The 24,827-nt window shown below is 41.5% G+C and overlaps 1 protein-coding gene across 2 annotated transcripts in view; it reads left to right on the top strand.

Annotated features, from left to right (window-relative positions):
• GLG1 (golgi glycoprotein 1) overlaps positions 1 to 24,827 on the top strand; it is a 63,678-nt gene that overhangs the window by 818 nt on the left and 38,033 nt on the right. For both annotated transcript variants that reach the window (XM_081922778.1, XM_081922779.1), the window contains exons 2-3: positions 22,652 to 22,684; positions 24,671 to 24,757. In XM_081922778.1, coding sequence (XP_081778904.1) covers positions 22,652 to 22,684; positions 24,671 to 24,757 — 120 coding nt within the window. The remainder of the gene's footprint in view (positions 1 to 22,651; positions 22,685 to 24,670; positions 24,758 to 24,827) is intronic.

Below are 24,827 nucleotides of genomic sequence, written 5' to 3'. Positions count from 1 at the left end.
AAATCCTTGTTTTCAAGGGAAAAGGCCGAAGGGCTGCACGGGAAAGCGAGGACACTTCTGTGGGCAGAGCCCGTTTTCTGGCTCAGGCAGGCCTGCCGACAGCGGTGTTGCCAATTTATGGCATTCATAGTTTAAAAGAAAACGTTGCTGTTTCAGGGAATTGGCCCAGATGAATATACTTATCATGATAGTCTCTCCCCCCCCCCTTGTGATGTTCTTGAAGATAAAGCTTATGCTGGGTACTTTTTGAGTAGGGATTGTCTTTCGGTCACACCCTCGTGGCTGGTTGAGTTGTGTTAAAGTGAATCAATCCTGCTATTTCTATTCCAACAGAGGTAGACAGCTTGATCCTATAATTCAGGATTGGCAAAACTCCTTACCTGGCTGCCTCCTTACCTGGCTGCTTGAGACAAGAATCTCCGCTGTCCATGGAGGGAGGCTTTTGTAAATACAAGAGCTTTCTTTTTCTTTCACGCACTGTGCCACAAATGACTAATATAGGTAGGTGTGTGTGCGGTCAGGCTAGTAACACTTGTGGCTTTTAATCATAAGTCAACTACAGGTTCACTTTAGCAGCTGTAGAGCAAATAATAGTTTGCAATTTGAGACGCGTATGGGAAAAGTAATTGATCTCTTGCCATAGGTAGTATGGCATTTTGTGTTGGGTCATTTGTGGGTCTGTTTTCAATATCAGCATGTAATCTGCCTATTCCTGAAGCAACTTTAGGTTGACAATCTGTTTCCAGCTTCAGACTAGCTAGCTTGGCAGGAATGCATGAATTCAGAGTTACTGCTGATAGAAATTGTTGTAAGTTTAGCTGGAGTTACTAGATTGTTACACAAGTTATTGCTTGTAAGCAGAAAAATTGGAACTGAGGAAGCTGCCTTATACTGAGTCAGATCATTGCTCTGTCTAGCTCAGTAGTGTCTACATTGACTGGCAGTGGGGTCTTGCAGGTTTTCATATAGAACACATTTCCAGACCTACCTGGCGTTGCTGAGGACTGACCTTGCAAACTGTAGCACACAAAACAGATGCTTTACCATTGCCTTATGGCCTGTCCTATAGGCTGTTTAACTTGAAATTCTTATCTGTGTTTCTATGGTTCAATATAGGATGTACAAGTCTCAGAAATAACTTAACAACTGCTCATTGTCATTCTTTGAGATACCTTCTCTGAGTAGAAATTAACCAAGTTTATTTTAGGTCTCTGTCTGGCTATTTCTGTGTGTTTTCATAAGAAGTGGGGTAATTTTTCGGAAGCTCTAAGTTGGACATCCTGAGAACCCTAGATCCCAGTGCAACCTAAGTCAGTACAGGAGTGTTTCCCACAATCTTGTAAAGACTGTACAGTGGTACCTCAGGTTACAAACACTTCGGGTTACAGACTCCGCTAACCTGGAAGTAGTACCTCTGGTTAAGATCTTTACCTCAGGATGAGAACAGAAATCACGTGGTGGCAGCGCATAAACAGCGAGAGGCCCCATTAGATAAGTGGTACCTCAAGTTAAGGGACGCAGGTGGCGCTGTGGGTTAAAGCCTCAGTGCCTAGGGCTTGCCGATCGAAAGGTCGGTGGTTCGAATCCCCGCGGCGGGGTGCGCTCCCGTTGCTCGGTCCCAGCACCTGCCAACCTAGCAGTTCGAAAGCACCCCCAGGTGCAAGTAGATAAATAGGGACCGCTTACTGGCGGGAAGGTAAACGGCGTTTCCGTGTGCTGCGTTGGCTCACCAGATGCAGCTTTGTCACGCTGGCCACGTGACCCGGAAGTGTCTCCGGACAGCGCTGGCCCCTGGCCTCTTAAGTGAGATGGGCGCACAACCCCAGAGTCTGTCAAGACTGGCCCGTACGGGCAGGGGTACCTTTACCTTTACCTTTACCTCAAGTTAAGAAAGGACCTCCAGAACAAATTAAGTTCTTAACCAGAGGTACCACTGTACTCAGATACACTGTCCCATCACATTAGAGCTACATTGGGCACTTCTGAAAATGCAATTGATTCTGGGAGAAGTCCAAGAAAGAGCACATCAGTTGAACCTTCCAACCCTGGTGAGAAAATGTGCATAGAAATTTGCTGCAAGCAGAAAAGGTTGCTGGTTGTGAGATTTTGGGGGGATATATTTTAAAAGTGAACCCTCCACCAATATTTTAATGAAAGTATGTAAAACACTTATTTTGTGATTAAACTGTTTATAAACTTTTCTAAATAAATGACTGAAACATAGTTTGTTCTTTAAAGTGAGATTGTTTACTTATTTAAATTAAAAGATAAAGAGCCCTAACAGTCATCTGATGCTGTGACATTAACATTGGATTTGAATTTTTGAATTCATTGTTTAACATTGCATTTATAGATGGGTAAGTTCCTGGATTCAGAAAGTGTTTCACTTTCTGGCTGAGCCAAACTAAGTGAAGGCCATGTGAACAAATCACCATTCCCACTCATTCCCTCTTTCCTTGGTTTGTGATATGCAGTATTGCAGGGGTCAGGAGTTCTGTGTCACATTTGTGTATCCCTCCAACATCGTTCCTGGCTTGAACTTAAGCAATAAGAATGCATTGCAGGGCTGGATTGAGACACAGGAAGCATGCACAACCACTGATCTAATGGCCCAGCATACTGTTTTGATGCTGAGGAGTGGAAACAGGGTCCCATATTTGTCCCTCTGTGTGCAGGTGCTGTGCCTGAACAAGTATGAATTATGTCTGGATGGTTTCCTATCTCTTGGTGTCATTGCTTGGAGTGCAGTTCACAAACTGAACTTTGTGAGTTGACATTCATTGTCAATATATCTTCAGCATGAACAAGCATAATGCAGAATGTGGTGTGTATGCCTCTCTGGATTGTGGCCTATTTCTTACAATGTTTGTAGAGCTTTCAGGTATTTAAAGCACTTCACATTTATTAACTTGTAATCCTTACAACAACCTTGTAATATTACAGTATTATTATCCTCTGTAAAGCAGTTAGAGTGTGGTGGTGGGGGTGAAGTAGGTGACTAAGGCTGAGAGACTGGCTTGTTTAAGGCCACCTAGTGAGGTTATTCCAGAGGAGAGAATTGAACTAGGGATATTTGATTACTGATAGCTCAGTCTCTTAGTCATTATGCCTAACTAATTGTAGCTGACACTTGTCGAGTATTTATTGTACAGATGTGCCCTTTAGTTCTCTGAATGAATGTGCTTTAAGATGTAGCAGTATCAAAGAAGTAAAGTTTCGTTAGCCACAGACATAACACTAGTTCTCCGCAGTCAAAACTTCTAGAGGGTGCTGCAGCCTTCATTGGAGGGGTGTGCAGAGTCAAAGTGGTTGCTCGTGTATGTCACAATATGTTATGTACTGATAATGGGTACATAATTTAGCTAAATAGACAATTTTGTTGCTAAATTAATACTGTGATTTGTTGATTATATTATAGGGATGTCCACACACTCACCAGCAGCCACCTGCAATATAGAGATATACTCACCTTCCTTAAAGAATGGTTGCATGGGTTACTAAAATGTACTTGAAAAGTTTTGAATATTGTTAGACACATGGAGTTACTACATCCACATGATCACACTGGGGATTTCAGATTCCTACATCTGAGTAATTGCCTTTCTTTTAAATTTACAATTTTCTGATTTACCTGTATATTCTACTGAATCAGTAATGCTTACTCCAGATTGGTGTGCATAGTTTGTAAAACATTGCAGCTTCAATTTAGTAACATATTTTTGCAGTTTATATTGTTCCCACTCTGTGCTACATTGTACAAAATTATTTTATCATTTGTACAGCAATCCTATGCTGTATATACATGACTGTGTCTAAGGCCCATTGAACTAACTGGGACTTTCAACTGGGTTGTGCTGTAATCATTTTAATTTCATACCCCTTAATTTAAGGGGTGGGGACTAGGAACCCTTTATCTATGACATAAAAACATTTAAAATGTTACATTCCTTTCTCACTTTCTTGTCTTGTATCATCAGTTAAAAATCCAATAGGTAATGTAGCAGTGAGAAATTAATGTAAGCAGACTTGAGTTGGAGATGTAGTGGTATGGCAGAAGCCTATTAGTTCATTCAGGACATTGAGATATAGCTCTGATTTCTGTTGGATGATACTGCCTCTTCTATGGTTTACAAGAGCTTTTAGAGCGAATAAAGATACTGCTTGTTTGACAAGAGGTGACACTTCTGCTTGGATTCCTTGGAGGGCTGTCCTTCCCTTTTGCCTATTCCATTTAGAGCCTGGAGGTATAGATGCATTTGCATCCACTGTTAGAAACTGAGATATGAAAGCTAGAAGCTAAATGGCACCTTAAACCTAGGTTTTTGGCGCAACAACGGAATGTCTAGGCACACTTTTTTAATAACAGTACAAAGCTGAAAATGAATGAACTGCAGCTAAAATCTTATATTCATTTTTCACATGGTCGAGTCCTCATCTGAAGACTGCAAAAAACAAAGCCATGCTTCCCCTGCCTGTCCCCCTAATATTCTTAAGAGGGTCTCTTCTCCAGTCTTTAGAGAGTGGCTGGAAGTGGGGAGGCAGAAAAAGGTCCTCCTTTCTTTCTACTCTGCAGTTTTAATCTGAAATCTTAGGAGCAGTACTGCACCCAGAGCTCAAAAATTGCTCACGCTAATGAAATTCCATTTTGCAAAACATATCTAGAACAATGGGAGTTTCGAACGCTGTTCGCATCATCAAATTCTGTTGAATTGGAATGTCACCCAGAGGGTTCAGTTTTTTAGGCTAAGCGTTTCTCGTGCTGCTATCTGATTTGTGTGTGTTAAGAGCTGTCAAGTTGCTTTAAATTCAGCAGATAACCTAATATGTGTAATATTTGTGATGGGTGTAGACTGGTTTTGACAACATCTGTTATCTTCATAGAGCTGCCATTCTGTGGTGTGCAGGATCATGCTTTGTCTGGAATTTGAAGTATTTGGATTGCCACATACTGACCTAGTTTATTTAGAAAATGTATAAGCCACGTAATCAAAGAGTGTTCTCTGGGTTCGGGTGTAATGTTCCTGGTCCAATAAAGTATAGCTTGCTGGAGTGGAAAAGAGCAACAAACTTAAATAAGTGCTTCCTTATCACAACCTCCAGTGGAGACTGTTTTGTTAAATCACAGTTTCTCCATTACATTGCAACAGGAAGACTGGTTTTAACAAACCAGAAAAACTCTGTTTTGCAGCTGGGAATGAGAGAGGAGGAGATGGGGGAAGGAATGCTCTTGCTCATTGCTTGTTCCAAGAACACGGACCAAAAAGTGTTAAGTGTGAGCTGGGTCAGTGTGCCTTTTGCTTGGATGCTGTCTTGTATCTTCTTGTGGAACAGAGTGCTTTTTTTGCCCACTTCTGTCAATAAGTAACAGAACCTTTCAGAAAAGTGCCCAGAAAATTTATTAGTCCATTAGAAACATTACCCATGCTATTGGCATGTACCTCTGGACTGCAAAGCATCTTGAACATTGAGTCTGGCATGTTTTGTCTTAAATTAGTTGTACATATTTATTTATACTGAGAAACAATTGTCCAAAGAGAAAGATAAAACAAGCTCAAATCATTTTTTTATTTTTTATTGATTACGCTTTATAGCCCACCTTTCTCCCCCAAGAAGTTCGTGGTGCACATAGTTTTCCCTCCCCAACTTATCCACACAATCAATTTGTGAGGTAGGTTAGACTGAGATACAGTGACTGGCCCAAGGTCACCCAATGAAATTCATGGCCGAGTAGGGATTTGAACTCTGGTCTCCCACGTCATAGTTCAACACTCTAACCATTATAATACACTTGCCCTTAAAAGAAGGCAGGTCCTTCTTTTAGGTCCCACTTCATTCAGGTAAGTGTGGCGACTGCTGCCCCAGTAAGTCCTCAACGAGACTTACTTCTGAATAGACATATATGTGTAAGTCTTGTTACCAGATGGACAATGAACTGATGAAAGGTGAATGTGAAAATAGAATGTTAGTAAAATTTGCAAGTGTCATGTAACTTCAAGAAAAAAGGTGAATATTTTGCAGTGATTCTCAGTTAGTTTAGCTTAAAGTAATTTGCAGTAACAAAGTTGTTGATGACAACAATTTGTAGGTCACTATTTGATCTTAGTTTAATGAACCTGCTGAGCCTGAAACCCTTGACTTCATTTGTGTCCATGAAGTTATGGGTAGAGTGGATGACTTGTAAATACCACCTTTATCCCAGAAGGGGATGGAGTAACAAAACATCAGTGCTCAACAGGATTGCTGTCCTTGGGTAGATTAGGAGCAGAGCATTGCATTAATGATAAATTAGCAGAGTTTTGTCTTCTGTCCCCTGCCACTCTTCTCTGTGCTAAAATGTGCTATTATGCCTCTTGCATATTGCAATAACTTTTCTGGGTTTAAAAGTAAACCTACATATGTTGTTACAAATTGGAATGTGACTGCTTTAGTGAACTAACCAATTATGTGTTGATCAAGACTTTTAAAGCATTAACATTGTAAGAATAACAAAGAAAAGCATCAATGAGTTGGATACTTATGCTAATTACAAAAAAACCAAAGACTGTTGTTACTGCCTTCCTACATAACACTAAGTTACAGTTTGTTTAAGAGTTGTCTCATAGATGAGCAAACAAGTCATGACTCGCTTTTCCAGAGCTTGGTTTATTTTCCTGCCACTGTTGCTTTTGTAGCTTGGTGAGTGTTTGGGGTTGGATGGCTAAACCAACCACTCAAAGTAGTTGACAGTTTTTTAAAAATGGCTTATGATCCAATATGATACAAAAAAGAAAAATAATGAGGAAGAAAGAAGAAAATAAGCAAATTCAAGTGCCAGAGCTTTCATAATGGTACATAATGAAGTTTCATGCAGAGAGGTGGTATGTAGGAGACAGTTCAGGGGTGTGGGAGGTAGAGCCAAATGGCTGCTGATCCCAGCCTGGCTGTTGTGCCAAGATGGTATGTCTAAAAAAAGCTACATGGAAAACTTTATGTATGTATATGTTTAATAGGGGATTCCAGCAAGTGTTTGCACGTGTGCCTGGTGTTCTTGAATTGATATCGTGTTTAACTGTTCTTGAATTGATATCATATTTAACTGTTGTGTCATTGTAAAATGTTTTGAATGCCTATATTCTTTTGCCTGTGCCTTTTGCAATAAGACAGGCATGATAACTTCCTGTCAGTATGAAAATTTAAGTGAGCAGATGGTGCCTGGAGATTTGCAGCAGTGTCACTAGAAGAGTTTCAGTCATTAAGCAGTTAGTATAGCTGTTTAACTCATTAGTTAAGGCTCATTAATGGGTAGTTGCTAATAAAAATGTAGTAAGCAGGTAGTTTACCTATTTCCAGCAGAGTCTGGACAAGATTCTCATGTTCACACTTGTATAGCTTGAGTAAGAAGCATGAACTGAAGCAAATAGGGATTGATGTACTCTGAGGATGTGTCTTAAGCCTTTGGAGGAAGGGAAGCTGATTAGAGTGGTCTTCTTCTCTAGGCCCCTGCACTGCAGTTTGATTAGTTAAGGTAGATAATCCCCACCCCTGCATCTCTCTAACCACAGAGTAATAGATTGCTGTGGTGATGAGTCATGCTTGTGTTTTAACTGCTGTTCCTTGAATGCTCTGGCAGTTCTATTCCTTTTCACTTATCTAGTTTGAACTGTGTTAAAACTGTGTTTGCTTTCATGCTCTGAATGAATCTTCTAGAAAACTCATTGTACTTGTTTTTCCCCTCAGTATGTTGCAGGTTCCACGGAATCTGAGCTGAACAGATACTTCAGGGAAACGCAGTAAAAGTAACGGATTTGGATTCCACCTTTGTGCAGGAATTGTACAGAGAAATAGTGTTCTTCCTTAACCAAACTTTTACTAGGTGCACATGATTTCTTAGAACAGTTGTGCCTGTTAGAAATTATTCATATGCAGGCTGAGAACAAGTGGGATAAGAAAGGTTGTTTCTCAACATTCTGTGTCCTTGGTCTTCATGGCCTTCAGTGTGTTGGTGGTGAAGCTGATTCACTTTCTTGGGATAGGTGGTTGTGGTTGGAAGTGATCTCTATGTTCTTCCCAATCGTAACTCTGGCAAAGTGGGATTTGTCATGGCAGGGGTCCCCAGAGTGTCTTTATTAATTTCTTTAGAAATTTTTATAGATTTCCTTAGAAGAATTTACATGGCTTAATAAGAAAACTCTTAAGCTGCCAACATTGCCACTATTTTTGTATGTGCAAATGCTACGGGGTATCTGTTTAAAAAATGGTAGCTGTCACCTGCCTGACATTGTGGCTTGGAGTTGGTGAGTAGGATATTTGTGGTTTTAGCAACAGCACAAGAGAACTAGAATGAGAATGTTGAAGGTATAAGCAGCGTTCAAAATTAGCTAGGTGCTAGTTGCATTTTAAGACAGGCAGCTGGCCTTTTGTGAGGCAATGAAGATGTCCGGGTGCCAGGATTGGTGCCTAACATCTCCATCTGGCTGGCTGGCATGAGCAATCAGTTGGTCTGCAGAGCAGCAAGCCTGCTGCACAAATCAGCTGATCTGTGGGGTAGCAGTGTCCCATAGATCACCTGGCTTACACAGCACAAAAGAGGCATACCTTTTGGTACTGTGAACCAGGTGAATCTCCTCACCTGGCCAGCTGCTCCAGCTCCTCAGCCTCCAGTGGCTCCACTTCATCCAGGAGGCTTGTATTCTCCTTGACTCCCTCTACTGCTGAATTGTCTGCTGGCACTAGGCTGCTTCCTGTTGTGCTGTTTTCGCTCAACAGAGGATGCTTGGGCCTGGCCTTGTTTGGGCAAGCCCTGCAGCAGACAGTTGCTCCTGGTGGTGGCAGGGGATGGCAGCAAAGTCAGCCAAGAAACCTTTTAGGGCTGCCGCCTGGAGCTCCACTGGCACTGTGGATGTGGAGCTGCTTGCTCTGCTTCTCCAGCTGCTTCTCCACCTCCTGCACTTGGGCATCGGGTTCACATTGGAGTTAATGTCCTCCATGGTACCCGATGACTCTACCCAACCCCGTGACCCTCTCTGCTGCTTCCTTCTCGTCCCCCTATTCTTCCTCCCTGCCTTTCTCACCATTGCCTTCTGTACTCTTCTACTCAACAGAGTTGAGTTAAGGTTGCAGAGTTAAGGCTAGGGGGGACTTAGTTTCAAATTGATAGTTTTGCCTATTAGTTTTGTTTTGTGACCTTGCAGGTGGAGCAGAGGCCTAGACCTTTCTTGAGGGATTTCTTGTAGATCTCTGTTTTCTCTTTGACTCAATGCATTATTCTCTTTCTTAGGTTAGATCTGGTATTAAAACATTTACAGTGGTACCTCGGGTTAAGAACTTAATTTGTTCTGGAGGTCTGTTCTTAACCTGAAACTGTTCTTAACCTGAGGTACCACTTTAGCTAATGGGGCCTCCTGCTGCCACCATGCCGCTGCCGCACGATTTTTGTTCTCATCCTGAAGCAAAGTTCTTAACCCGAGGTGCTATTTCTGGGTTCTGTAACCTGAAGTGTCTGTAACCCAAGGTGCCACTGTATTTGAACTAGAACAAAGAAGCAAGTAATTTTGGGCACATGGTGATCTTAAGTGGGTAGGCTTTTGCTGGCAGATGCTTAGCCTGTCTTGTGTCAAGTAAATATGTATCTCCTATCTCAGATCTGGTGTTGAGCATACTTTGCAAGTTTCCATTTTAGTTTAAAGAAAAATCTCCCTGGTATTTGATGTCCCTAAAGTCTATGTATCAACTTTTGTGAAACCCAAAGTTTCTGATCTTTTCAGAATTAAATACATATTGTTTTATAGAAAACATTTTAATGGAAACAAGCAATGCTGAAAAGGGCCCAGATGATATGGAAATAACTCATTTTGTAGTGATTATGTAAAGAGGGAGGAAAAGGCTATCTGAGATGAATGGGGAGGAGATTCTCACCTAATTTACATGTAGGATAACTGCTGGGTGTTCTGATTCTGCCCTGTGCTGTGTTAATGTCCTTTGTGGAGAAATCCTCATATGTGTGAGAGCAAAGGTCCTGCTGCTTTTGTTCTCTGAGTCAGTTCATAGTTCTATGTTAGCACTGAGGCAGGAGGCAGAAAATTGTATTAGCTATTTCTGGAATGTAGGATGAGGGGAGCAAGGAGTCCAGCTTAAAGATGGCATGAAATGTTGCATTTGTGTACTGTATGTGTGTTAAACTTTAGTTCCACCAAAGAGAGTAAGAGAGATTCTCTCATAAAGTTAAGAGACATAATACATTTATTTGGGTATGTGTGTGACTCTGCAGGGTGGCATTGCATCCTGGCGCCCTTTTGCCTTAGGGAGAATAAATGGAACCAGGCTGTAAACTGTTCTACCCTTTTGCATTACCTTCTCATCATCAGAGCTATAATTTATTGTTCACTGATCTGTGTCTTCAATTAACCAATATTGACACAGCTGAACCTTCCATTAAGGAATGAATATTCACTGAGAAGCTTGAATGTGGCAACTACTGGGCTAGTTTGGATTATCTCCATATCTGTAAGCCTGCACTGGCCCTGTTTAGCAGCTGTGTAACCAAACCAATGATCTGAACCATACTGTGATGCTCAGTCAAATGACAGATTTCTAATAGTACTGGTATAAGCCCATGCATTTACAGACAAATGTGTGTTTTGGGGGCTCATCTGCTGTAAACATTGGTTGGAAGAAAAATATGAAAATTTAGGCCTTATTATAGGGAAGGTGGGACGCGGGTGGCGCTGTGGGTTAAAGCCTCAGTGCCTAGGGCTTGCCGATCGAAAGGTCGGTGGTTCGAATCCCCGCGGCGGGGTGCGCTCCCGTTGCTCGGTCCCAGCACCTGCCAACCTAGCAGTTCGAAAGCACCCCCAGGTGCAAGTAGATAAATAGGGACCGCTTACTGGCGGGAAGGTAAACGGCGTTTCCGTGTGCTGCGTTGGCTCACCAGATGCAGCTTTGTCACGCTGGCCACGTGACCCGGAAGTGTCTCCGGACAGCGCTGGCCCCTGGCCTCTTAAGTGAGATGGGCGCACAACCCCAGAGTCTGTCAAGACTGGCCCGTACGGGCAGGGGTACCTTTACCTTTACCTTTTATAGGGAAGGTGTCTGAGAGTGAGCAGTCATATTGGATGGTGCTGCTCATGTTCTTGTGGAAGGACACAATCTTCTTCTGAAGCTTAGGTGGGCATCCTATCTTGTTGAGCAGTGTGAAGAGTCCTTTTTGGCTGACGAGGTCAAAACCTTTTTCAGGTCTATGAAGACTATATACAAGGGCATCTCTATTTTCAGCGTTTTTCCTGCAGCTGGCACAGTAAGAAAATCATGTCAAAGCCCCATTGTGACTTTGGATAGACTCTAGTATGATGATGTGTAGAATAATGCTGTTTGCCCATATACATGAAGAACGAATTCAAAGTGTAGGTGCAAAGGGCAGCTAGAATTAGAGTGTGGAATGCAGGACCTGGAAAACGGGTACAAACAAGGTGGGCTTTTCCCCCCCTTTTTCCCCTGGTGATTCCTTGTGTGCCTGTGCACAGTCAAAAACTTTTGAGTGTTGGCTTGCAATTCTTGAACTGTTTGATCTATTAATATGTCTAACCCAATATGCTGTCATGTGTTGTGCTGCTGCCTCCAGATGCAAAATGGACATTGTGGCCTTTTCACTATTATTTTGCTCTTAAAGACTTTCAAAAGACATCTTTTTTTAAAAAGGCAAATGAGAATATATTAAATGCCAGCATCTGTATTGTATTTGTAGAAGCACTTTGGTGTCCATCTAAGCAAGTTTCCAAATGAGAGTACCTTTGGTAAATGTGCAGGTTAAGTCACAAAGGAAGCTCCTTGATCTAGCTCAGTCTTGTCCATACTGACTGGCAGCAGCAATATTTCAGACCAGGAGTTTTCCCAGACCTACCTTATAATAATGGGGGGGGGGGAATGTTTTCACCTTTGATGCACGGTGGAGATCATACTTGACTGTAGACAGATTGCTCTCATGTATAAACATGCAGCCACCAACAGTAAAGAGGAGAGCACAATTGCTTGATGGCTAAGATGTGAGGTATGCAAGATGATCCTCAAACTTTGATTATATAAATGACAACGGGGGGGGGAGTGCATCATGTATTACTGCAAACTGATGCAAAAGTAATACATGTTGCAAACTGAACAAGTGCATAGATGCTTTCAACATTACTGCCATAACTTTCAACATTACTGCCATTGTGGTCAGAACAACAAACCTGTCAAATGTTAATGTTACCGTTGCCTTTGGCTTACTAATGACATTGATATTCTGACCACAATAATTTCACATGCTCTTGAAGAAGGAATTCAAAATGCAGTCAATTAGGAAAGCTGCAAAGGTTGAGCAGGCAGAACAGTGCAATACTGAGTATGTCTATGCACAGGGATTTTATAACTCGCAACAAATCTTAATGATATGTGTGGTTGTTTGGATTTGAGGGTTTTTGTTTGAGGAATATAGTGATATGATTGTGTATCCTCACAATTCCAGCTAATGAATGAGTTGAGAATCCAAGTATCTTCCAAAGTGAAAGTATTGACTACTAATGTCTCTCCTTTTTTGCTGGAGGATGCAGTTGCATGGACCTTTTGTTGAGTGTGTGGTGCAGGTTGTCATGACTATTTGGGCGCTATTCAGTGATTGATGGATCCACTGTCTTCTGTACAAAGTGTGCTGTGCAGAGGTGTTGAACAGGACAAGATTGGTCATTTCTGAGTTAGTTAGATATATTGACAGTTTCTCCAGTAAGATGGCAGCTGACAGGCATGATATGCAACCACTTGTTAAGACATAGCTGCTACTTACTTGACAAATTTGTGGTTACTGTGCTCAGCAGAACTCAGCAAGAGGCTTTCCCCTTGTGTTGGCTTAAATTTATTAAACATTTATACACAATTAAATAATATTTGTATTTTGAAAAGCAGTTCACAAACTAGGATAACAGTGAAACTCATAAAATGCAATCTATGAGCAAGATGAAGACAGCACAGGAGCAAAGTCATATAATGATCAAAGGCCAGTTGAAGCAAAAGTGTTGGTTAGTTAGCAGGGAAGATATTTTGTGGTGTTTTCTTGGTAGAGGATCCACAAAATTGGGTCTGCAACAGGGGAGGTCCTACTTCTAGTGGATGTTAGCCTCGTGCAGTGGAATTCATTAGAATATCTTATGTACTGGTGGATTTGTATGAGAGAAGATGTTCTCTGACAAAATCAGATTAAATCCAATTGACAGCTAGTGCTAATATTTCAAAACAGGTTATGTATGTGAACCTGGATCTACATGTGAATATCTGTCTATACCTGCTAACATGCAGGCTGCCACTAGCTAATGTTTCTAAATCATTTTGAAAAAGCAGCTCCAGTCATGAAAGGTATGGCCAGCTTTTCTATCTTTTTAGCAGAATTACGGTAGATGCTAATGACTTTGGGTTTTCTCTCTTTCCCCGTAACACTGTGACTGGTTTAGCTTGATTGGGCCATCTAGAATAGTTTGCTTTGTATGTCTCTTTCTGCACAATTCATGCTCTCCAATTATGCTGTAGGTTGCCAATAGGTTTAGTAGACTTCAGCTGCCTGTTGGTTCCTGCATGATTATTCTTTGTAGTTCAGGGTGCTGGGGTTGTCTTGGATCTGCACTATGATGTTGATCAGGTCTGCTTCTCATTGGCCAAAGACTCTGGGTTGATTGAAGGAAGGAGTCCAGATAGTATACTTGCATGCTTTCAGTTCCACTGACTGACAACTGCTGTGTGCTGAACCCATGGGGTTCATATTTAAACCACAGTAAGAGTAAATGTATGTAACTAATGTCAAGCCAAGAAGTATATCTTACTGGTGAGGGGGTAGTATTAGGGGACAGGAGGGAGGGAGCTGCTTGGCATCCATGTTGTTGTATCTCCTGATATTCTAACCATAATAGAATATTGAATTGTAGATTTGGAAGGGCTCATGGGGCTCATGTAATCCAGCTGCTTGCAATGCAGGAATCTTTTCTGGCGCTTTAACCCTGTCTCATGCTCTACCAACTGAACTATCATAGCATAGTCCTTTGGGATTCCTGCTAACTGAGCTCTTTTTAAAAGTTCTGTTCACTTTTTAAAAAATGAAGCAAATGGCTTATCTCAAAGCAGTTACAGATGTTGCAGTTCTTAGTAGGAGGGAGCCAATCCAGGTGGACTTGTACAATGAAAATGCTGACCGAGGAAAAAAATTCCTCCCTCTAGCTCAGATGTATGAAAAATCTCGTTTCATAGCAAGACTTTGCAAAGGAAAGCCAGAGCAAGACATTACTAAAAGCAAAAGCATAATTAGTTATGCTCAGTGTAACAGCCGTGAAAACTGTGCTGGGGACACTTTTCAACTTCAGTCTTCTTGCTTGCATGAGCCTACTCTGTTCCTCCTACTGAAGGAGTGTCAGTGCTAATGCTGGGGCTGATGGGAGTTGTAGTCCAAACATCTGAGGGTACCAAGCAGGCAAAGACCGGTCTATGCTTAAATTAAATGATCTGGTAGGGCTTTGAGACCAGTAAAAGGTGAACAGGAACTTCAGTTGGAATTTCCAGTACAGTATTTGCAGATATTTGAAGAGTAGCTAGTTCTAAGGTCTCTGAAACAGTAGTTATTGCTGTAAATAGATGGTAGGGAGCAATCAGTGGGATATAAGTATATCTTATAGTCTGTCTTTCCTTGTACAGGCTAAGGCAGTTAACAGAATAATAAAATGCCACAAACAAAAAACACCATTAACAATGAACCACTTAGAATAGCTCAGTTGGGAGTGTGGCTCTAATAATGCTGCGGTTGCAGGTTTGATCCCTGAAAGGGCAGCTACATATTCCTGCATTGCAGGGTGTTGGGCTAGATGATCTTTGGGGTCCCCTCCAACTCTGTGATTCTAAAAAACGGCAGCAATAACAATGGAATAGATTTGTACGAGTTTAATAAGGCAGAGCTGTACGACCCATCCTTGGAAAAAGGTATTGACACAGCAGCGGAAGGCTGATGAGTGCTCCCTAGGCAGGGAGTTCTGAGTCTAGGCACAACAACAACAAAGAAATGTGGACTTGGAGCAGACAAGAGGGTCCCTCTGTCGATGATCTTAATGAGCCAGGCAGGCTCACATATGGAGAGAAGGAGGTTCTTCAGATATCTTGCTCATAAATCAGAAGACTTTAAAGGTCACACATAACCAGCCTATTCAGTTAGCCTGGAAACAAATAAGAGAGCTGGTGCAGCAATTTCAACAGTGAGGTTAATCAGCTACCTGGCTGCCACATTTTGAACAAGCTACAGCTGCTGGACACTTTCAAAAGCAGTCCCACATACAATGCATTTTCTTTGCATGCAGACCACCAATACAACAGTCCATTAATTTAAATGTGTTTACCCTGAATATTATTTTGTAAGGTTTAAAAACCAAATTCTAGTTATTTTTTAAATAGCCCATTCAAGCCTGAAATCAGCCTTAATAGTAGTTAATGGGTGTTGAGAAGGTACTGAGATGAGAGTAAGCGTCAAAGTTTTAAAAGTATGGGTAATCTACTCCCACCATCTGCTTTTACAAGGGATTATTGTTGTGCCATCTAAGGGACTACCATGCCTTTACCCACTACTTCATTAGTGTTGCAGTAGTGTGAGGTGCTCACAAACAAATTAGTTGGGTTGTTCTTGGCACTTAAATGAAATGTGAACCCTTTTAGACATAGGCAAGGCAAGTGTTGCCTTTGCTGAGAGATTCATCAGTGTGAGATTTTCTAGAATCCTGTGGCTTCTGGCCACATGAAGTCTCAGCTAAGGGTCCCTCTGGGACTTCCACCAGACGGTTGCCAAGCTGTTATTGCATTACCTTGTGCTCTGCTTCCTTTGTGGCCTTGGCTGAATTTTTTTGGGCAATTTGGACAATGACTTTTTGTTGGAAGTGCCTTGTCAGTCACTTGGACGTGGGTAGCTTGCGTCAAAGTCTCTCTTCTAATTAAACTTTCATTTTTAAAATATTTGATTTAGGCTGGCTTTTAAACTAATTAATTTTAAAAATAAAGTCTGGTGGCATCTTAAAGGCTAATGGAATAATAAAAGCTTTCATGAACAATCTACCAACTGAGGATAACATTTCACACATCTGCTGGAGCAGGCCATGGCCCGCAAAAGCTTCTGCCACATAGATTCTGTTGGTCTTTGCAATGCCACAATAGACGAACACACCTGCCTTTTGATACTTTGTCACTATGATTAATTTAACGTAGGCTTAATGAACTGCAACAGCTCAATGACTGCATCTTTGGGGTGATCTTGAAGGAAGCGGACCACAGCCTTCCGCTGTGGAGAACTTAGTAGCAAGCAAGCAAGCAAGCTGCTACTTGTTGCTGGAAGGGATAAGTATTCTTCCTTTTCAACAAATTTACCAATATGTTACCTATTTGTAATAGGGCATAAAGGTTGCAAGCCTGTCCCCAGAAGTGCCCTAACCCATAAAAGTATGCCAAAATACAGTCATACCTCTGTTTACGTAACTCCCTGGTTACGTCAACTTCGGGATTCATGCGCGACAAACCCGGAAGTATTTTACCAGGTTTCGCCCCATGCGCAGAAGCAGTCCTCAGGTTGCGGAAACACCAGGATTTGACTGGACCTCCGGAATGGATCCTGTCCGCAAACTGAGGTACCGCTGTATCTTGTGTAAATTAATATGCCTCTTTATTCTAGTTGGGGGTTTATTTGGACAGGGATGTGGGTGGCGCTGGTTAAACCAGTGAGCCTAGGACTTCCCAATCAGAAGGTCGGCAGTTTGAATCCCCACGACGGGGTGAGCTCCTGTTGCTCGGTCCCTGCTCCTGCCAACCTAGCAGTTCGAAAGCACGTCCAAGTGCAAGTAGATAAATAGGTACCGCTCTGGTGGGAAGGTAAACGGCGTTTTTGTGCGCTGCTCTGGTTCGCCAGAAGCGGCTTAGTCATGCTGGCCACATGACCTGGAAGCTGTACGCCGGCTCCCTCGGCCAATAAAGTGAGATGAGCGCCACAACCCCAGAGTCGGTCACGACTGGACCTAATGGTCAGGAGTCCCTTTACCTTTACCTTTTCCTTTACCTAATGCATGAGACATTCTAAATTTCAAAGAAAATGATTCAGCCATCTGTATTAAGGAAGATGAACTATGATTCCAGTTGAATGCTGCCAACTTCTGTTATTTTTATTTATCAGAAGGAAAGAAGACAGTTTCTAATTTTGAATGTGTAGGTCATACAGTCATAGGGTTGGAAGGGACCACAACGGTTTTCTAATCCAACCACCTGCAATGCAGGAATCTTTTGCTCAATGTGGAACTTGAACCCATTATCCTGAGATATCCATGCTCTACCAACTGAGCTATCCTGGGTTATGTGAAACATTCTTATCCTGCTCTTCACCCAAAAAGGTTTCTAGAGCTGCTTCTAGATCTGTAAAAAAGACACCCCCTGCCTTCACATTTACAGTCTAAAAGGTCTGGTGCTAGAAGAAAAAAAAAATCTGTGGAGGAATGTTAGGAAGACTGAAGCTTCAGTTCAGGGGTGAGGAACCTTTTTCATCCAGAGAGACACATTCTCTAGGGGATGTATGCCAGTGGTGGATAGAATTAGAGGCAAAAGTGGGCATATCAATGGGTTTTTGTATCAGAGAACAGCACAAAAGCCACCCACTCTTACATTTCTCAGCAAAACTCATTGGTGAGCCATAATGCTTTAGAACAGGGATGTCCCAGCGGGTTGATCACGATCTACTTGTAGATCCCCAGGAGGTTTTGGTCAATCGTGAATCCAGCCCCGACCCCTCGCCCTGCCCTCCATTGTTGCACAATCTGAAGAACGGAAGACGTCCTCCCTAAAAAAAGCTCAACTTTGACCTGAGGCCCCCAAAAAGGGTTTTGATCACTGCCAGTTTTTAATTCTGTGAGTAGATCGCAGTCTCTGGGGACTTGGCCACCCCTGCTTTAGAGGAACAATGTGAGTTCATGATTCCTTCTTGAGACCATTGCTATGTGACTTTGGTAAAGCTACTAGGATCAGTAAGCATGCATTGCTTTGGGGCTTGAAGAGTCATCCAAGTTGCATCTCAGTCAATGTAAAATCAGTAGAGGACATTTGGCTTCATTCTTCCTTGCCCTTGCTTTTCTTGAGGGAAATCCCACCATTTTAAAACAAAATTGGGGAGGGGGCACTAAAATTTGTTTATGGCCTCTTTGCTTTGTCTTCTTGTCCCCCTTTTCCTTGAGTGTTACAGTTCGAATAACCTAAATCCCCAGCTATGCATACCATGATGGTGATGGACATTTTAGGAAGCAAATTTGACGGAATCTTTTATTGGGCTCCAGGAAAAATCCATTGTGGCTTGCTCTCATTATGAATATAGGCAATCTTTATTGCAGTTCAAGGCTACAGGAGCAGGTCCCACTCACTAGATCAGCATTGCTCAAACTTTACATACCTGGAGCATAAATCTTATTAGAATTAAAACTGGAAGCACATTTACATTCCCAAAAAGTATAAGAACTCACTAAATCAGTTAGAATAAAGGCAGTTCATAATCTTAAAGTATGCTAATGTTTAATGCTTTGCCAGAAGAAGTTTTTATTTGACCAAGAAAATGATATTGTCACAGGAAGTCAAAGTTGAAGAAAAGATTTTGGAAGATAAAAGGGGGGAAATATTTACTTTCATTATTATCATTTTTGGTGTGGGTGTGTGGGTGTCTGCACATATGTGTGTTTTTGTATGGAATGTTTGGGAGGAAATAAGACGGTAAATAACAGATAACAAACTAAATATTGATGTATGTGGTTTTATTTGGTGTGATTGTATTTGGTGGTAGTGTGGTTGTATTGTTTTTGTGGCATGGAATCATTCAATAAAAATTATTTAAAAAAAGAAAAGAGAAGAACATTGTCTTCAATGCAATCCAAATTTCAATGCCAGAAATGTTTGCCAGCTTAATTGTCATGTTCAATCAGAAACAGAAATTAAGCGGGCATTTTAGCAGCTTCATTTACATGTCCCTTGTGAAGAAAACATGAGCTGGTGTTTAGACTAACTCACTTTAACTTGGCAGGGCTAGAAACATTCTAGGTGCTTGGTTGCTCATGCCCTTCCACTGCTGATGTGGATGACTATAAATTTTAAATTTGCACCTAGACCACTGAACAAGATCTTAGGGCTATATATAGGTATCTGTTCCATTGTTAAAATTTATTGCCGGTTTGGGGTATATGGCTAGTCAAGATGTATGAACAAAATTATGCTGATATTTTAAAAATGAAAAAGCTAAGCTTGGCCGTGTATCTTAGTAGATAGTGTTAGATACTGAGATAGGAATGCTAGGAGTTATGTGGCTATTGGGACCTAGGTTGTGGGCGCCAAAACAAAATGTCTAGGTGCCATTTTTTGTTGTTGTTGCCCTGCTACCAAACCAGGCAGCCCCTCAAAAAAACCCCAAAACTGCAGGGAGAATTGGGGTTGCAAAACACCTGATTCACCTGGCTGCACGACAGCAAAATAAAGACACAGCAAAGACACTTGGCTGTTGCACTGCTGGGCAAATCTGGTGTTTGGTGGGGGTAGTGCTGTGCAGAAAAAGACGTGCATTTTTTGCTGCCACTGTGCCCAGCAGATCAGCTGACTGCACCTAGGCTGGTGGAGATGTTAGGCGCCAAGGGTGCAAAAGGCCGGGTAATTTCGAACACTGCTAGTAAATGAGAAGGCACATGGCTAAAATGCTTTGTTGCTGCCTTGCTTGGAAGAAGCAAAAAACAATTCAGTAGGACCACTGTGGATTAGAGCAGTCCTCTTTTTGTACACTCTTTGTGCTAAATAGGCTTATGGCAAACTGTTTTCAGAGAAGTGGACTCCTTTGTCGTTTAAAAATACCACATCCTGTTTGCTGGGATATGGATCTCATTGAAAGGCTATATAAAGCTTGTCTCTTTCCACCCACTGTGTAGACTGTAGAAAATGAAATGGTCTTCTCCTTTTTTCTCTCCCCCCCCCCCCAAGAGCCTTAGCCAGTGTAATAAAATAGTGTATTGCTTTTAGTGATACTGATATTTATACTTAAGCTTTTACTGTTTGTAAGTTGTTATGGATGACCTCTGCCTGAAAATGTGTCATATATATCTTCATTTGTTTTTTGTTGATGCAGAAAGGGATTGGAGCCTGTTTCCTGGTTGAGGGTACTAGGAGGATAAGCAATGAGACAAAAATATTGTGCATTGAGGCACCAAACATAAAACATCACTACTTGTGTGATTGTTTTCCTTCCAGTAGCACCTTAAAGACCAACTAAGTTACTTCTTGGTATGAGCTTTCGTGTGCATGCACACTTCTTCAGATACACATCGTGCATGCACACGAAAGCTCATACCAAGAACTAACTTAGTTGGTCTTTAAGGTGCTACTGGAAGGAAATTTGTTTTGTTTTGACTATGGCAGACCAACACGGCTACCTATCTGTAACTGTGTGATTGTTTGTTTACTTTATTTAAAAATCATCTTATTACTGTTATTTTGGGCTCACTTTTCAGACCCACAATTACAGTTGGCCAAAGATAACATTTTTTTTAAAAAAATCAGGCCTTGCCATCTGGCTTAGAAACTAAAAAGATAAAAGACACACAAGGAAGGTAGTGGAGAGAAAAGGTAGAGAAAGGAGAGCAAATTAATAACAAAGCAGGCACTTTTATCCAGCTTGGGTGGGGCAGGTCTTCCCTGGCTTGAAAGCAGCCGGTGACTCCCCACCCTGTGGCTGTTGGATGGGGCCATGAGAGTGTCCTTTGCCTTTGCTAACTTCTCCAGTCCCAGGGCAAGAAGCTGTTGAAGCTGCTCTTTCTCTGGCTGACATTTAGGGCCAGGTTCCTCTTCCCCTTGTCAAGATCCTTTCTGGGAACTGGGGGTACAGCCTCTGAGTGGCCCTCGGTCCTCTGGCTAGTAGCAGAGGCATGAGCGTGCTTCCATTCACCTCTGCAGCCACAGTGCATAAATATCCTGGAGGGCTACATAAGAATTCTTACAATGCAGGATGTGACCTGAGTCTCTTGCTGAAAATTACACAAGGGTCAGGGTGTTGCAAGATATTGCTGCTGGGTCTTGCCCACTGAGGCAAATACTGATATCACATGGCTGCTTTGCAAGAAGTAACAAGCAGTTGTGAAGGCACAGTGGCTGAACTCAACCTGAAGGACCTTTGCCAAGGAAGCTCAGAGAACAAGCAACCCAGGTCAGGTTGAGGGGAAATGCAGAGAGAGGCTCACTGAAGCCTGTGCTGCTCCCATTGTGAAGCTGACGCCTGTGCATCTACAGTTTTGCAGAATCAAGGCTGTTGTGGAATAGCAGGCAGCTTTCCGGCTAGGAGCCAGAATGAGTTCCACTGGAGCTAGCAGCAAGGTGGCTTGGGGCGCGGGGAGCTATGAGGCTGGAGGGACTGAGTGGTTTTTCTGGCTTTTTGATTAGGGGTGGGTACAACTATCACTATTTCATAAATATATGGAGTCATTTGTGCACATGATGCTTCATAGTGTTATAAACAAAGAAGTCCCTACCCACCAAAAGCTAGTGAATGTGAGCAGATGAGCTTACATGTACTTGAGCATAGTTAATCTAAACCCATTACAGTGGTACCTCTGGTTGTGAATTGGATCTGTTCTGGAGCCCTGTTCGCAACCTGAAAGGAACACAATCCTCCTCTGTGCATCCGAGTATGCGTGGGCTGCGATTCGCAGCTTCTGTGCATACGCGTGATGTCATTTTGTGCATCTGCGCATGTGCGAGTGGCGAAACCCGGAAGTAATCCTTTTCCAGTACTTCTGGGTTGCCATGGGATGCAACCTGAAAAAACATATCATGAAGCAAATGTAACAAGAGGTATGACTGTACAAAAAAGATTGGTTTTGCAGAAGGATTTGAAGGGGTAATGGTGTAAATATGGCACTTTGTGATGTGCAAGCAGGGAGTTAAGTGGAAAAGTAGAAGCCAGAGGAGTTCTGATGGAAGTTCTGGCTGAGCAGAGACTTTAATGGCTGTGAGTGGTAGTTTTCAGGCAGGCCTGGGTGGAGGGCAATTAATACAGCCTCTTTTTATTCCGTTCCACTCTGTCTGGGCGGAGACTTCATAACTTCTGGACTTTTGCTCCAAAGGGAACAAAATAAAATCTATGAGAGTTTTGTTAGCACTTTTCTTCAAAATTGTAATTCATAATTGTGAACTGTGACCAATGGACAGGATAAAAATTTTTTGGGATGGCCTATGATCTGAAGAGGTCATGAGAAATATTTCATGAATTAAATTCTACTTGCTTTAGTTTGATGGAACCTCTAGTGTGCCTTATAAATCTCTGGCTTGTCTACACTTCATTGCTTTATGAAATAACGCTATTGCAAAAGCAATACAAGATCACTGTCCAAAAAAGCAAAACATCCCATGACTGCTGCCTTTCAGTTGAGGCCATTTCCCTGGGCAGCAGAGATTGATTAGATTAGATAAATTTGCCTTTAATCTGTGAGTTGACAATCTCTTGTGGTCTGATTTCATCATTTATTTAATAATGCACATTATTCTGAAACAATAGTTTGTGCCTGTTCGTGTGGAAGGAATACAGTGCAACATGACCTGCTCAGAATTAATGTCCCTTTCTTTCTTTTTCCAGCCGGACAATGAAATCTCATCAGACTGCAACCACGTAAGTGTGCTTTTTTTCTGTAGGGCTGGCACTTGCTACTTTATTGATTCAGTGATTTATATTCTGACTTTTTCAAGGTGGCTTAGAATAAATAAAACATTTAAAACCAATATCTTTTAAAAAAAACCTTAAAAGAGCAGCACCTCACAACTTATAATTAGACAATTATAGAAAGCCATATGCCAAAGAGAAAATACAGTTTAAAATCCTAATAAAACCAGATATTTAAAGCCTTTTTAAAGAAAACAGGGAGGGAGCTGTAAGTGGCATTTATTATTACTTTGCAACATTTGCTTCTGGCAAATTGGCTTCTTTCAGGGATCCTAGGCCAACTCCTTTTAAGTAGTAAAGGCTCCTGTTTGTTTATTTCTCTGTGATCTATATAGACAATTTAGATTTTTTGGGATCATCTTGATAGGAACATAAGTACTAAATCCAGTCAAGTAGGATAGTACAGTATGATGTTTGGGCTTATGTTTTCACAGAAGAATGCCTTAATTAAAATGATACTATTCAGTGGCACCCCAGCTTGTTAAACTGGTGCTGATATTACAATCTTTTTGGTGCAAAGTTAAGATTTCCTTTTTTGCCCAGGCATTTTAAAGTGACTTTATCTGTCTTAGGTCTCATTTTTGTATTTTAGCTGCTGCCTTTTTAGTTTTTACTTTAGAGTGGATTATATTTCCCTGTTGTTGTATTTTAATATTGTTATACATCACTCTTTAGATGAAGGATGTTTAACTTAAAAAATAAATAAAGTAAAGTAAAAAGTGGACTGGAGGACATTGTGTTAATAGGATGACTCTTTCAATGAATTGGGTAGACAGGGCATTTTAAGTCTCTTCCTTCCTGTTCCACTCATCTACCTGAAACAGCTATTCACCGACACATATCTCTACCTATATCTATATCCCTGGGGTACCAGGCATGCTTACCAGGGTCTGTTTTTCGTTTTGGACAATGAGGCACATCAGAGATGGTGGCAGCTTTATGCTACATGGTTTATTTACACATATATACAATCTTAGCCTAGATGGAGGGAGTTCAGAGCATTCACATCCCAAGACAGTCCTGTTCCTTCCATTACTGCAGCCTTGAATTCAAAGAGCTCCCAAACATTGTGCCTGACCCTTTCTGTATCATAAAACAGACTGTCATCCATTATTTTTTTTGTGTGTGCTCCCCCTCCCCCAAGCTTGTAAAACAGACACCTTTTTCCTGTTCACTTCTAACAGACAAACTGTAATCCTAAACCAAAACTATTGGTCTTTTTTCTTGCTAATGATCCCCTCCTGTTTGTGACTGGCACAGCTTTTGCTTTGCCAATCTTGATGGGTCACGACTGTCTTTGTTTCTTAAAGATGATTCCTTGATCAGGATAAAATCAAGTTTAGCATGTATTTTTACACTGCTAAATTCAGTGTCGGGCACCTTCTGTTAATTCTTCAAATATTGGTTGAATTCTAACATTCTAGCCTATAACAATCAAAATACGCGCGCACACACACACACACACAAACAAACAAACTGAGGGGTACAGATAGGTTATTTAACTTTCTCTGCAGTGGAATGCTCTCATGGCATGGCATGGAGAAGACTGATTGGCCATGGGTGCTGTCATGAGCACAGAAGCCCAAGCTCCACTAATTATGGCTCTGTTTGTTTTGAGATTCTTTATGATTATGAGCCATAGAAGTAAGCTCTCGTTTGATTTTTTTAAAAAAATGAGATTTACACACCATGCTTCCCTAAATTCTGTATTCTCCATATGTCAGAGCATCAGTATATTAATGTGTTTCTGAAAATCACATGAAAACTGCTGTGCAGGAAATGAGTTGGTTGGCTTGTGTTCACATAGATTTAAAATTTAACCTGCACAAAGCGGCCTCAAAACCACAATAAAGATATCATTAGTTTGTTTTAAGTCTGGCTCATGAAAGATTCCTGCAGTTGAAAAATAACAGTATTGTGTTTCTTCTCTCCCAGCTGTTGTGGAACTACAAGTTGAACCTCACTACAGATCCAAAATTTGAATCAGTGGCTAGAGAGGTTTGCAAGTCTACCATATCAGAGGTAAGGCTGAGGAAGATTAGGTGGTGGGCAGTAATCTTAATTTTATTTCTAAATAAGAAAGAATTGAAGT

The sequence above is a fragment of the Podarcis melisellensis genome (genome assembly GCF_964234715.1).
Source record: "Podarcis melisellensis genome assembly, chromosome: 8".
Classification (NCBI taxonomy): Eukaryota; Metazoa; Chordata; class Lepidosauria; order Squamata; family Lacertidae; genus Podarcis; species Podarcis melisellensis.
This window is presented reverse-complemented; position numbering and strand designations above follow the sequence as displayed.